The sequence below is a fragment of the Rhea pennata genome, chromosome 14 (genome assembly GCF_028389875.1).
Source record: "Rhea pennata isolate bPtePen1 chromosome 14, bPtePen1.pri, whole genome shotgun sequence".
NCBI classification, from domain to species: Eukaryota; Metazoa; Chordata; class Aves; order Rheiformes; family Rheidae; genus Rhea; species Rhea pennata.
Genome location: NC_084676.1, coordinates 22,145,298 through 22,159,655, shown reverse-complemented (window position 1 = coordinate 22,159,655; position 14,358 = coordinate 22,145,298). Strand labels below are relative to the sequence as shown.

Below are 14,358 nucleotides of genomic sequence, written 5' to 3'. Positions count from 1 at the left end.
AGGGAGGAGAAGCGTCACCATCCTGTGTTCCCTCTGGTCACAGATGGCCGAGATGCATGCCGTGCCACGAGGCATGTATGATGGACCTGTGTTTGACCTGACCACCACCCCCAAAGGGGGGACCCCTGTTGGGTCAACCCGGGGGTCCCCCACACGGCAGACTCCCCCTGTCAGGAACCTCCACCAGTCTGGATTCAGCCTGTCAGGTAAGCGTGTGGAAGGGCTGGGCTGGAGGAGCGCATAGCCACCAGCTGTGTCATCCCAGCCCTGCGTCTGGGGCCTGAGTTAAGGGTGCAGGTGGCTGGGGAACAGCATGGGGCAAGCTGAGCCCGAGAGCAGAGTGTGGTGGGGTGAGGCCTCGTGCCTTCCGTGGAGGCTGTGCCTGGGGCCTCCCTCCACCCTGCTTGCAGCTCCCAGTAACAGGCCATTCTGGCCACATCTTGCCTGGAGGTGCCAGAACAGCGTCAGAGCAGTCCCTTGCCCTGTGGCTCCCTTCAAGGAGAGGCCTCTGCAGAGAAACTCAAGGCACAGCTCTCCTGGTTGTTACAGGAGGCAGAGGCGGAGCCGGTCAGCATGGACAGCTGCGATGAAGGACATGGCAGGACCTGCCGGGAGACCTCAGGTTCCTGTCTGCTTGGTCCTATGATGAAAATGCTCTAACTTTGCTTTCCTCCTTCCCTTTGTGCTTGCTTGTCATCTTCCAGGTACCCAGATCGATGAGGGCGTTCGCTCAGCAAGCAAGCGCATTGTCGCACCCCCAGGAGGCCGCTCCAATATAACCTCTCTGAGTTAAATGTCTGAGCTAGGAAGGAAGCGAATCCCCATTCAAGCAAAGGAAGAAAATTGGTACATCGGTGTTAGAGAAGGAAAAGCAAATAAACCTGTTCTGAAGAATCAATAAGCCTCAAGCCTTATGTTTCACAAATGCTACTTGCTACCTAGCTTTAAAGATACTGCTTCATTTTGTTTTATGCATAGCCGTAAACCTCTGTTGTTGTTGTTGGTTGGGTTGGGTCTTTCCTTTCCATTTTGCATGCACGCCGCTCAGACAGGTGCTTGGTTTGGAGTCTGTACTGTACATGTTGAGTGCTCGTGGGATGCTGCAGCGCGAGGCAGAAGGTGACTTGAGCAAAGGGCCAGGCGGGAGCTAAGGCCGCGCAGCCACGGCCGAGTGCTGCGCGGGGCAGGGCGGGTTGGCGGGAGCTCCACGGGCCGGGGGTCTGTGTCCTGTTCTTGTCCTTTGTTTCCACTCGACACTGTCACCCTTTCACCGTGAGGCCCCTCGGGAAGCCCAAATCATTTCTGTAACAACTGTCACAACTGTCAGAAATTTTATTACTTTGTACATTTTATTAAAAAACAGAAGAAAAAAGCAATTGTTCCTTCCAAACAGCTCTGAGTGCTGCTGGTTGTTCCTTCCTAAGGCTGTTGTGCTCTCTGGCCGGGGGGGAGGGCGCGGGGCTGCAGGATGGGGCCCAGCGGGGCCTGAGCTGGGGCTTGGGCTGAGCCTGAGCGGAAGCAGAAGCAGTGCCAGGACAGCAGCCCTGGGGGAAGACTGCAGTGGTCTGGGGGGGCAAGTACCGTGGTGCTGGCGCAGCTCCTGTGGCAGCAGGAGCCACATGACAGCACTGCCAGTGTGGGGGTGGTTGTTGGTGGGTGGGTGGTTTTTTTTTTTTTTTGTCTTTTTAAGTAAGTCTCCCTCTAAAATCAGCCATTCAGGCTGCGTGCCCAGTGTCCGACTGGAGTCGGACCTGGCCAGCCGCGAGCTGGTTGCAGCAGCTGTGTTTTCTCCAGGCCTCTCCACAGAGAATGCTCCTGTGCAGCTGCGCATTGACCTGAGGCTGCAACCTGCTACAGTGTGCAAAGTGTTGAGAAAACCCCCAAGAGCTTCAGATTGTTCCTTAAGTACTATGAAAATTAAGTATCAATGTAGGCAGTAAGGATCCTTTTCTTCTTCCTTAACTAGTTGACTGAGACACTCGGTTTTACATGCTGCAGCACAGCCAGGACACGCGGCGGCAGTGCTGGGGCTGGGGAGCTGTGCACACCTGGGGGCTTTGCGATCGGCCATGGCCACAGAGCTCAGGCTCTCTCCCCTGCTGCGTGGAGCCAGCGCAGCGCTGCTGCCGCAGCAGGACGATTCTGCCCAGCTGCAGGCGCACGGGGATGCGCTGGGGCCGGGGGCACTGGGCCCTGCACACCCACTGCGGTGCCTCCCCAGCCAGGGCGCATCAGGGACCACGCGCACGCAGCCCGTGCAGTCCTCAAGCGCAGTGCGGGTGCTCAGCTCCCTCGCACAGCGCTCGTGGCCAGGGCTGGAGAGGGTGGTCAGCCCACGACTTGGAGTCCAGCGAGGGGCATGTGTGACTGGGCCAGCACCTGCCCTGCACCATGTGTCAGTGATGCTACAAGGCCTCATGGCACCATCGGGTACAGCTCAAGTCCAAGATACAAACAGTGCAAAAACAAACTGTAAAGCCCCATCGCCCATCTGAAGAGCAGGCAGGTGCTGCCAACTGGCAGGGCGATGGCCCGGAGGGCTGGAGCTGGAGCTGGGAGATGCACAGGAGCCTGGTTGCCCCCCCCCCCCCCCCCCCCCCCGGCCCAGGCACGACTGTCCCCAGACCCTGCCTGCCGGCTGTGGTGGTGACACAGGTACCGACCCCCCCCCCGGGGGGGGGGGGCGCTGGACTTCTGCAGCTCAGCCTGTCTGCAATGCCGTGGGGCATGCAGCACCCTCCAAGGACACAGCTGGGCCGCAGCAAGGCCAACTGCTAATGCAGGCAAGGGTGTGATGCAGTGGAGTAAGCAACAGTGTGGCTGCAGCAGCCTGGCAGTAAAACAGTTTACACAGGCAATAAATACGCTACGGACGATAGCTAGTGAACTAAAGCTCATGTTCAGAAGTGAATTGTGACTCGGCTGCGCTGTACTGCGTTGCTCACTCTGTGCCACAACAGTGATGAAATGTGCTGCCAGGCTTTCCTATACAGTTGCGCTGCTGGACAGCTGCTTGACTTGGCTTCAGGCAGGCTCACATGGCATTCACAGGGAGGTGCTCGCTTCTGCACATGAGGAGCCCACATGCGCCGCAAGGCAAACCAGGCAGCCCTCATCAGATCAATGTGCGATGGCTTATTACCATCTCAATTGGTCACAAGCACCTGGGAAGACACCCCAGTCTTCTACAGACTATTTTTTTTTTTGGGGGGGGGGGGGTTTGACTCTCAGAAAAGACCCTAATCTATCAAGCTGCATCTCCTGAGGGTGTCTGAAAGGTTAGTGTCAGGCAGAAGAAAAGCACTTTTAAACTATGATGTCAGTAAAAATCCTAGTTAGCGCTAGACAGTGGAAATGCACATTCTGGCTTGCAATGCAAGTGACCACAGAAATAACACTGACTTCTGATCATCTGGGATGCAGCACTGCATTTGCTATTGTTTTTAATTCAGATTTTTGAGTTGATCAGATTTAGCCAGAGAAAATGACAGGAAGGCAAAAGGGGACATACATACAGAGTAGCTTTGGGCAAATGGGAGACATTCATCAGACACTGATCATATTCCTGAGAATAGGAAAGAAGTTGAATAGAATGTGAAAAAATAAGATCTACCAGGGCATTTAAATAGCATCACTTCCCATCTTACCATAAAAGAGAGATTCTTTGGTCAATCTCAGTCTTGGCAAAGACGCAACCAAAAGCACAGCTCTTGCTGCAAACAGTAGCTGCTTAAATGAGGCCTACAGTTGATGAAAGCTACACAACCCAATTTACCTCTGATGTTGGAAGCTGCAATCCCATCAAATTCAGTGAGTTGCAGTATTTTAATGTGATGGAGTTTTTCACTGTGACCTGGAAATGCTTCTGGATTGCTGTGTTATTCCCCAGTAAGTGGTCGTTACCTCTTTAGCTCCCCTTCTGTCCATAGACTGACCACCTACCAAGCCATCATTGCGCTGTGAGAAATGGGAGTACAAGAAACATCATGTAGAAAGGGAGCAGCCAAATGGCCAGGAAACCTTTGCTGCCTCCTCCCAGTTAGTGAATCGTATCATTGCTGCCTTCATGCCTAGACTTGAGGAATGTGAGCAAGAGACCTCTGCAAGCAAAGGACACCTTTGTCATTGTGCACTGGCCATGAGCCCACAGCTTGAGAGCAGCCACTTCCATTGGGAACAAGCAATCACGAGTCCACATAAGAGCCCTGACCTCCAAAGAGCCTGGACTCAATGTGCTGTTGCAGACCCATCATGGAGATGAAAAATAGCAAAGACTGCTCTACTAATGATGTACTATTTCAATCCTTCTGTTAACCCTACTGGCAGTCACCCGAGCCTCAGCACCACAGACCAGGATACAGGCTAACCATGCCCATAATGATAAATGCTGTTCTTATAGTCTTACCCATTTTCACATGGTCACATACCTGTCACCAGCAAGGCAAAAAAAGAATAGGATCTGATTCTAACTGACTGTGAAAATTAGTGGGACAACACCCAGAGCATCTCCCTCACCCCCGAGATCTACCCGCTGCAGGGTAGAAGGAAGAATGAAAGGGCGCCCGAGTTCCTACCCCAGAAGCAGTGTGCTGGACTATCATCTGCAGTGTTCTGCTAGCAGTGCATGATTCTGTTTGCCAAGTTCCACCAATGTGTGTAGGCAGGTGTGCATCAGACCCACAAGGAAGGCTCCAGTAGAGGTTATGCTGATCTCAGAGGTTATTGTTCTGGCTGTCTTCCTTATCTGCATCTCTGCTTTTTGCCATGGTTATGTCCTCCTGAATTTCATTGTGGTGGTGTCTCACCCTTAAGGAAAGAAAGGAACATTCACGCAGTAAGGGAAAACCCGCACAATGCACACTGTCCTCAGGCTGTCCTCCACACTTCTGATTCCTGGCTCTTGCTACAGCCTCTCTTACACAGGGTCCGCTCCAAGCCTCTCTCATCACCACTTTCACCCTACTGCTTTGGAGCTGCCCCTTCTCAGTCCGCTTTCTGCAGGGACTCAGCAGGCTGTCTCTAGGGAATGGTTACTGGGAGAAGCTCAAAAAAAGACCTTATTTCAGCAGGATCACTACAAATGTGGGGCCTAGCTCTGCAACACTCTCTATGTGACTGCAGAAACAGTGTTTCTGCTCTTCTCTGGGTCTCTCAGTCTTGGCCCAGGGCCTGTAGCAGATCATAAGACTGGGAGATGCTGAAGACCAGCACTTCATCCTGAAACAGCGAAGTGGCAGTAAGGGAAGAAACATGCTTTGCTATGGCTCCAGAGACATGAGTTTGTGCCTTATTTCAGAGGGCTGCCACACTCTAACTCAGTCCTAAGAGGGCTAAGGGCCCAGAGAAAGACAAGAACTATTTACATTGACAGGTATTTGCTTGGGAGCTGTGGATTTGGTCTCATCATAACATCTTGTGGCTACTGCATGGATGTGAGAGGGTTGTCAGATCTGCCATGTCAATGTGCCAGAATAAGACAGTACTTTTATATCAATACTTACTTTTCTCTGTTGAAAATAATGAAGTCCCTTTGGAGAATCTCTAGGTGTTTTTGAAGATGGCAGGCCTTCCACATTGGAACGGAATATATGAAAATGTGGGAACAGAAATGGAATAAATTCACAGTTAGCATAAAAATGATATTGCAAGGACAACTTCAAGGAGGTGACAGAGATATCTTTAGATACAGTATATCTTTATCAGTGCAGTTGAGAGAATGGTATTAGGACTCTCCCTCCTCTCATTTAAAACTGGGTGTATACATTCTCCAAATCATACGTCTTGTTTCCACAGGAATTTTGCTATTGCAGAAGACCTAAAAACTCTGTAAATGGATAAAACAGCTCGCCACAGTGAAGCCTTCCAGGATGCAGGATGTACCCCTAGATGTCTGTGCATAAGCTACAAGACAATACAGTGAAAACAGATGGAGGCCACAGCAGGAGCTCAAGAGTTATTTTATGCTTTTGCTCGTAACAGGCCAGTACGAAATAAACAATTCAAGCACTAGTTGCGCTGTTAACTCTGCAGTGAGCTGTAGTCCCAAACACACTCACAGCATGTACAAAGGGATTGTGTCTCAACATTGTAATTTCTCCAGCTTGTTACCATTGGGAAGGGAAACAATCACATGATCGATCACAACAAGCAGAAACACACAGGGCCATTCAGGCAGGATCTGGAGAACATGAATTCCTATAGTCTACACTATGGGATGAAGTTTAAGCTGGCAAAGTGCTAAAAAAATCATCTGAATTTCCCCAAGGTTATTAGATTTCTCCATAGTCCCACAAACTGCAACTGAGTGTTCAGTCTTACATCTTTCAGAGAAAGAATTTATTTACAGGTATTTTTTCAGTAGGAGCAATCTGGAAATGCACACAAAGCTCATCTGTGTTTTTGCATCCTTTTTTTTTAATCTGTATTGTATACAGTGACAAAAGAGAATTTTGTGTTGCACAGAACTGGGAAGTAGGAGATAGTGGCTACAGTTGTTACTGTTCAATCTTAGCGTGCTATGCGCCCTGCAGAACATACCAATGGACACTGTCTTCCCTGTGGTGTTTACAGCACAGAATATGACACTGCACAACTCAAAACTACAGGCAGCAGGGGAGGAAATGGGAGCTTTGGAAAGAGACTCATGAAATTTCTTAGCTACATATGTGCATATCTGTAAAAATGTTCTAGCACCAGCTTGGGCTTCCTCTTTGTCCCATGGGGAAAATAAAAGGAGTCTCTGTTAATGCTGAATGGTGCTTTTGGAGTTTAGGATGCAGTACTGTGAACACACCTAATATTAGCTGTCAGGTCGCAGAGCCCTGTGAAGAGCCTGTCTCATTTCCTGAGCTCAAGGAGCTCTGAGGCCAGGGGGAAGCAAGCGGGAGGTCAGGATCAGCATCATGTGTGTTTGCCTCAGGCACAGCCCATCAACAGCCATGGGCACACTGTGTGCAGACAGTGAGGGAAAACAGCCCAGGGGCAAATAAAACAATTATGAGGCCTAACTCCAGCTGCAAAGAATGGTTGCGATCATGCTGGCACTGTTTTTCTTTGCCTGAGAGCTAACACTCTGCAACTCCAAGAGCCACTGCAAGTACACCTGATACTTGGGCCCGGCAACACAGAGCAATGCATGCCACCTCTGTAATCTTCATTTGAGCTTATGCTGAAGGGCAGCCTCAAAGACGTATGGGTCCTGCATGGTTCACCTGCCACTGCACACACTTCACCAACTGTGAGTCACAGATCAATCCTCACAGATGCCAGTCTTGCAGACTACTGCCTAAGAAGTTACATTCCCACATCACATTTAATTCCATCTAGGGATTCCTATCAGTCGTTGCTTTCTTACACAGCTCATCGCTTTTGAGCCACTATTTTCACAAACACTCATGGCAGTAAATAGTACACTTGAGATGTTGTACCTTGCTATATTCTACTATTGGTTAGAAAGAATGTTGAAAAAAAACTTACTGTCTTGCATGCAAAAATACATCAGGAAAATAGGCAAGCTTTACTTTGTGCTGATTTATGGGAGTCAATTACCATCTCTGATTCAAGGTTGCTTTTCAGTTTGTGAGAACTGGCAGACAAGACATGGTTTACAAACCTCAGGGAATCTTCCCATCTGACAGGAATGAGAACTGAGAAAATATTTACACAGATTCAGCATTCCCCTAACTTCTACAATGCTACAAAACTGGCCTTTTAGTGATGAAAGTTTAAATTTAGAGATGTGTACTCTGGAGGAGAAGGAGGTGAAACAGAGCAAGGCTGGAGCCAAGAAAGAGGTTTTCCATTGCATGAGGAAAGGTAAAAGTCATGGGAGAAGACAGGAAGGCTCTGGTGCCAAGAAAGAAGATGGTATACTAGGGTATGGAGTGAATGAATACAAGGGCCAAATCACCATCCAGGGTCAAACCCTGAGAGGCCAATCAATCTTTGATGAAAGCTAATTTGATCCACAAGCCTCCTTTGAAAATAAAAGCATTTCCAACCATCTCCTCCTTTTCCTTTTTTGAATAATTATTGACAAGTCATATTGGCTTCCACTCTTTGAGGTCTGTCCACTGCCCAGCGCTGGAACTTGGGCCTCTGATAACATTCTGGTCACCTGCCAGCCGCAGCAGCAAAGGACATGTTGCTTTTATGGGTGTTTGTGTCCACTGGTAACAAATAAAAAAGATTCAATTTTGTATTTGAAAGAGCTATTACTGAGGTTGTGATAAAATACTTAAGATGTTCAGAAATGCAGTTGACCTTTAAACAAACTTTAAAGAAATTCTCTCACCTGTGAGGAACTGCTTTTTCTGGTATCTTTCTCCTTTTTAGCCAGGCGCTTTTTTTTCTTATGAAGAGGCCTGGATTCTATGATCATTTCTTCAAGTTCAAAGGTTGGGTCACAGTTCAGTCTGCCTTTCTAGAGGAAAGAGAACTTAACTGTCTTAACTTATCAATCCTTGTCTTCTCACAAATTGGACAGTGTCTGAGAACTGAATTTTGTAAAAAATATAAGCTAATTACAATCACACACATAGCTAGAGCACTTGTTGCTTACATATTTTATCAGTTTTATCAATTCTCTCAGCCAACGGGACATTCTCGAAGTGTGTTTACATCATTTCAGAAATTACCTGTTCTTTCTGAGGTTATTGCTTATACTCAACCCACTGGCTGCTTCAAAGTGAAAGCTAGAACAATGTTACTTGACTGGTGTGCTGTGGGCCTGCAGCGGGTTGCAAATGTTAGGAGGTAGTACAGTAACCTGCAGAACTGTTTTAAAGCAATACGCATGTACACTACCACAGAGAGTATCAGCAGAGAGGAAAATACATACAATTAACGAATGTTCATAGTTTATCCCACTTTTTGTTTGGCTGTAAGTGAAAAGCAATTGGAGTCAGGCAGCGCAAGATGGTCCTTGGATATTTTTTCCAAAGGCGTTATGTTACTTCTGTGCTGGTTTACTCCAATTAAAAACGAATCAGATACACTGATTTACTGTGTTTGTTCTTTCCCTATGACTTTCTGCATTGCAACTACGCATGGGCTTGTTAGGGAGAGTAACAGCGGGGATAAACAGTTGTCACAGAATGGGTAGTGATCTCCACGCTGTTAATGAGCCCATGTCTGCTCATTGTTCTTTTTTTTTCATTCGGAGAGCTAGTCCTAAACATGGCTAATCAGAAAGGTGGTTCAGTGTAGGATGGCACTGTGGTCACATAGTTGTGATCACATACTTCATTTATCATGGCAGGGATGGTCATGAGCATGTAAGATCAATTCTGTATTGAGAAGTTCTGAGAATATTAGAGAGTACATCAAGTATGGGGCACCCATACTTTGTGGTCATCTCTTATTTGTTTTTATTACAGCACAGCGGAAGTTGAAAATTCTGCCCTTGCTTCTCTTTCTCCTGCAACTTATGGCATCTGATGCTTTTGCAAAAAATGTGGAAGAAGCTCCCATTCTGATTTGGTGCAGGGCACAAGGGAAGGCTGCACTATATAAACAGTCACACTATGACCCACTACATTTTTAAAAACAAAATTGCCGTACAGTGGGAATGAATTCTGGCATTATCCTTTTCTGAAGAACAGCATCCCAGTTTACATCTGACAGATATGGGAAATCCTGGATATCTTTCAGCTGAGAAAAACGCTCCTCAGGATTTGGCTCAAGCAACTGCAATGAGAGTTAAATGAAAGAGGTTAGGAAATGAGACCCTGGAAGACAAAATGAGATGAGGTACATACAAACATGTCTGCTGCAAAGCTCCACCACATAAAAACAAAGACGCAGAAATAACAATTCAGATTTTTGAATGTATATCTGCCAGCCATTGCTTTGTAAAATATACCAATTTTGCCTTTGATAGCTAGATACTGTTCCCTACTGTCCTTATCCAGCAGGTATCCAGGGAATGCTTTAATAAATACTATGGTAATATTATGTAGTTACAAAGGCAAGGGAGAAAGTCCTCAAGGACAACTTTGTGTGCCATTTGTTACTGGCGGTAAGCCTGAGGCCTGTGTAGGCCTCTAGAGTTTGGGCTAGACCATAAGCTAGGCCATGTACCACACATGTAAGAAGAATAAATGGAGGAAGAAGTAGTATCATAACTTTTCTTGCTATAACCTATCAGAAGTTGGTGGGGACCATTGCCATTTGTCTCTAGTGTATGTCGGTAGCAAACAAGCCCTTGTTCTCAGAGCAGGAAGGGAAAGGGAAGACATCTCAGAAACACCTCGCAGATCGCAGTGCCTCTTGGTTCGGTGCAAAGTCTGGGTCACATCTCTTTGCTAAAGATGGAATGCTCTAGCGCCTCCTTTTGTTGCTGCCCTACCTCTTCTCAGCCTTCCTTTATTATCTTGCAGTCCAGTTTCTACCCTGGGTGCTCCTCACTGCTTCATGTGTCTGGAAAGGCAGTCCCACTCTTACCCTCCCTGACAGTTCAGAGGAGAGTTGAAGCAATATTGCTACAGACCCAAGAGAGCACTGGCCTGTAGCAATTGGAAAGCTTCTCCTTAACTGGGGGAAATACCCAACTCTACCCCATTGGGCTGCATTCAGGAAAGTGGCTTCTCAGTACACTTGCTTTGGGGATTCTCTTCTACTGTCAGAGCCGGAGCAGTTCAGCTGGCAATAACTGGCCCAAAGCTCAGAGCAGAGACCTCAGTGCAGTCGCATCCTGCTTATCACACAGTCCAGTGTTTGGCACACACACTGCAGTGTAAGAGCCAAGGTACTCTCACAGCTAGTGGCTTCTTCCACCGGGATGCTTGCTTGGCTGCAACCAGAGAAGACTATCCCTTTAGTAACAATCCAGTGAGTTCTTTCTTATTAGTAGAGTAAGCACAAGGATGACATTAGCCAGCCCAGAGTGTAGCTCATCGAAGTGCTCCATTTTAAGAAGTCCTTTTCTTTTTCCAAGGGGCTTTACAGAGTCTAATTTGTCCTGTGTACTTTCTCATTTACTCAGTTTAAATAATATCCTAACAGGAATAAATTTATCATCTTTGATATCTGGAGCAATTTTACCCTCCATACCCATGTATTACCAAGGGATATATATAGATGCTTGGTTCTTCTTTTTTTAAAGTATTGTACTAATCCTGTCTCCATTAAAATCAAGAGATTAGCACGAGCAATTAAATGACTTTTTATCTTTGGTGAAAAGTAAGTTACCTCTGCAGAGGGAAATGGGCTGTTAAAAGCTGGTAAACAAAGTGATACACTACCAATAAGTGCCATGAACAACAACAAAAATCCACTCTAATTATTCTGAAAGCTATTAAAATGCTACTTGTCTATCAAAGACAATGGTGGAAGCTGCACAGATCAGCGTTCCCGGAAATAAAGAGTAGTTAACAATTCTACATTAATACAGGGCATTTTGAAAGGCTATATCTCTTCTATTGCTTCAGCTAGGATTCCTTTCAGTAGGGTACAGAAGTGGCTCACAATTTTTAAATCTATTTATTCTTTTTTTTTTTTTTTTTTTTAGTATTTTTTATTCCCGTTTTAGAAACAGATGAGGCACAAAACAATTTGCCCAAGGTCAGAAAAAGCATTTGTTAGAGAATGAGAGAAATAAACTCATGCCCCTGAATTCCCAATTTAATGGTGTATCAGTAAACCATCCCAAGAAACAGACAATCCCTACCTTGCTGAATACAGTCAATAAGGTGACCACTTCAACCCATTGTTTAGTGTTAGTGCTTGAAGCTAGGATGTGAATAGCAGCAGTACATATTAAGAAGTAAAAACTGTGTTGTCAAGGTGCTTGAGATGGAGTGACTGAGTGATAACGTCACTCATTATTTGTTATTTCTCCTGACTGAACTCTATGTTTTAAGTCCTAACATGAGTGATGTGGGTCTGCTATGAATGATCATTTGCTTTGAATCTTAATAAAAAGGAAAATTCACAGGAGATATTTGAATCAGGACAAAATCCCAGTTTGCCTCATATATAATACATATGGTAGTAAAACCAGATGCAAAGGGGCACTTGGAAATACAAATAATTGTGACACTGCATTATTAATTCACAAGGCAGCCTGTATGGCTTGCAGCATGTTATGGTTCAGGAAAAAGCTTTCAACAAACCAAAAATAACAACAGAGAGGGCATCTGTGGTAAAATTCCCTCCATTATTGTTATGCTTAATGAAATTCCAGCTCCATTTATTTTTAAGTAAATGGGGACTGTCTTCAATTTTCTTCTTGGAAAATATGCTGTATTATTGTCTCAGCAACGACTTGATTCTACATTTTCATTAAAAAATTTGAGAGTATTTTATTAATACGGATAAAAATATTTATATATACTAATTAGAACAAAACAATGGTAGAAGTATTAAGTACTATTTTTACTTATATTTCTTCAAAATTTGAGAACTATTTAAATAATTTCCAAAATTTGCAAAATCAGGTGCTGTTAAGCAAAGTTCAATATTCCAACTTTGTTACCATTTAGTGCATAGAGTGTTTGACATTGTCAAGCAGTAGGGTTTTGGTCTTTTTTTTATTGAAGATATGACTTCACTACGAACATAGTTTTAATATCAAAATGATTCCAATAACATTTTGAAGCAATTTTGATAACAGCAGCTTTTTTAAAAAACTAATTACAGTGGTGCAAAATGATCTGAGTAACAAAGGATTTCAATAGTATCAGCATTTTTTTGCAAATCATTTAATTACGGGGAAGAACAGTTTTTTTCTTTCAAATCAAAATTTTTATGTATTTTTTTCCCAAATTCATTTAGAAATATATGTCAATCCTCAGTTCCAAGCTGTGTCATTTCAGAGAGACAAAATTATAGGAGAAGCTCTGGAAATGAACACTGTACATATCCTTAGGAGAGATGCATTAGCAGCAGCCTTGTTTGCCCATGCAAACTTTGCCACTATCAGTCCAAGAAGCAGTACTATTAGTTCACTATACTAGCCCAGCGATAACTTAAAAAGCTAGATATTTATCATATAGTACCATCTGAATGTTGCTAACACTGGATCTGGACACAATTTGCAATGAATCTCCATAACTTACTATAAAGGCCATAAAGAACAATGGAAAGACTCAGAATGGCTTCAGCAGTCTCCTGGATATTATATATCCATCTTCCTAAGCTATCCAGTTCCACAGCTGCCCTCACCTTTTTGATCAGTGACACCATTTCTTTGGACCAAGCAGCAGGGTACATTACTGTAGCTGTCCTGAACACATGAGCAATTTCATTTGTTGAAGTGTTGGAGCGAATATGGTACGGCCTCTGTGAAAAGTACAACATGGAAAGCATTTTAATATATCTGTTTTCTTTTCTTTTTGTAAACGTCTTGGGAAATCTTTTTAGGGCAAGACATCTCCAAACAAAGTGTCTTTGTACATTCCTCAAACCTCCCACTGCTGCTCTAGATTGAAACATTCAAAGTCTGTCACTGTAGGATCTTAAACAGAATACTACAAAACAAAATAATAACAACGTCAGCAAGAACAACAGTTAATAACCAGATATTTAAACAGCATGATATATAGGATGCAAAAGCAAAGGTTAGAGTTATTAAACAGCCTGTGTTTTCTTGGCCTAGCCAATATTTGTATCTTAAGGGGATATCAAAAAGGATTATATATATAGTCTTGTGGTCAGAACACTCCCAGTATTTTCTGTAAAAAGTGTGGGTATTTTCAGTTCTTTACTCATGCTGGAGATGTCACAAGTAGAAAGGAGCAGGACTTCTCCCTTCTTTTCTTTGGAACGGTGATCACTACAGAAAAAAAATCAAATCATATGAAAAATAACATCCCAAGAAAGATGATTGAACAGAACTCCCCAAGTATAATATCAGGCCGCAGAGTGACCCTTCATTTGTGTCCAGTGATCCAGTTTCATGGCAAACGTAAATCTGAACTGTGCCTGAAGACTATCTGGTTATATATTCCAGGTGAAATGTAAATAAATCTAATATTATGTGCCTAGACAAGGAAAGTACACCAATTTGTTACCATGTAGGTAAATAGTTACCTCTGCTTTCAACTTCTAAATAGAGCAATATCACAGCTTTCCTTAAGAAAAGAATTTGCAATGCATAGTGTTTCCATTTTGAAAGATTTTTGATTCCCAGATTCGTACAGTATTTCTGGGGTTTTATACAAAGTAATAGTTACAAACTGTGATATGAAATCAGATGCATTGTGTTTAATATGTACAGACACTAGATGGAACTCAAGATTTCCTTTCATTTCCCCCATAAGGTGACTACTACTAACGCTACCATCTTATCGTAGCTATGCCATGAAGCTTGAAGACATAACAGCATTCTACTCTCACATTTGAAAATAGCACCATTAA

At 44.5% G+C, this 14,358-nt stretch overlaps 2 protein-coding genes across 4 annotated transcripts in view; one reads left to right on the top strand and one right to left on the bottom strand.

Annotated features, from left to right (window-relative positions):
* Nucleotides 1-1,392, top strand: part of DPYSL3 (dihydropyrimidinase like 3) — a 50,103-nt gene extending 48,711 nt beyond the window's left edge. For all 3 annotated transcript variants that reach the window (XM_062587639.1, XM_062587640.1, XM_062587641.1), the window contains exons 13-14: nt 44-206; nt 705-1,392. In XM_062587639.1, coding sequence (XP_062443623.1) covers nt 44-206; nt 705-793 — 252 coding nt within the window. In that variant the 3' untranslated portion in view covers nt 794-1,392. The remainder of the gene's footprint in view (nt 1-43; nt 207-704) is intronic.
* Nucleotides 1,393-4,712: 3,320 nt separating this feature from the next.
* The window catches only part of STK32A (serine/threonine kinase 32A), a 42,871-nt gene continuing 33,225 nt past the window's right edge, over nt 4,713-14,358 (bottom strand). The window contains exons 8-12 of the mRNA XM_062587412.1: nt 13,165-13,281; nt 9,562-9,687; nt 8,294-8,422; nt 5,502-5,566; nt 4,713-4,806 (exon numbers count right to left, since the gene is read on the bottom strand). Coding sequence (XP_062443396.1) covers nt 4,713-4,806; nt 5,502-5,566; nt 8,294-8,422; nt 9,562-9,687; nt 13,165-13,281 — 531 coding nt within the window. The remainder of the gene's footprint in view (nt 4,807-5,501; nt 5,567-8,293; nt 8,423-9,561; nt 9,688-13,164; nt 13,282-14,358) is intronic.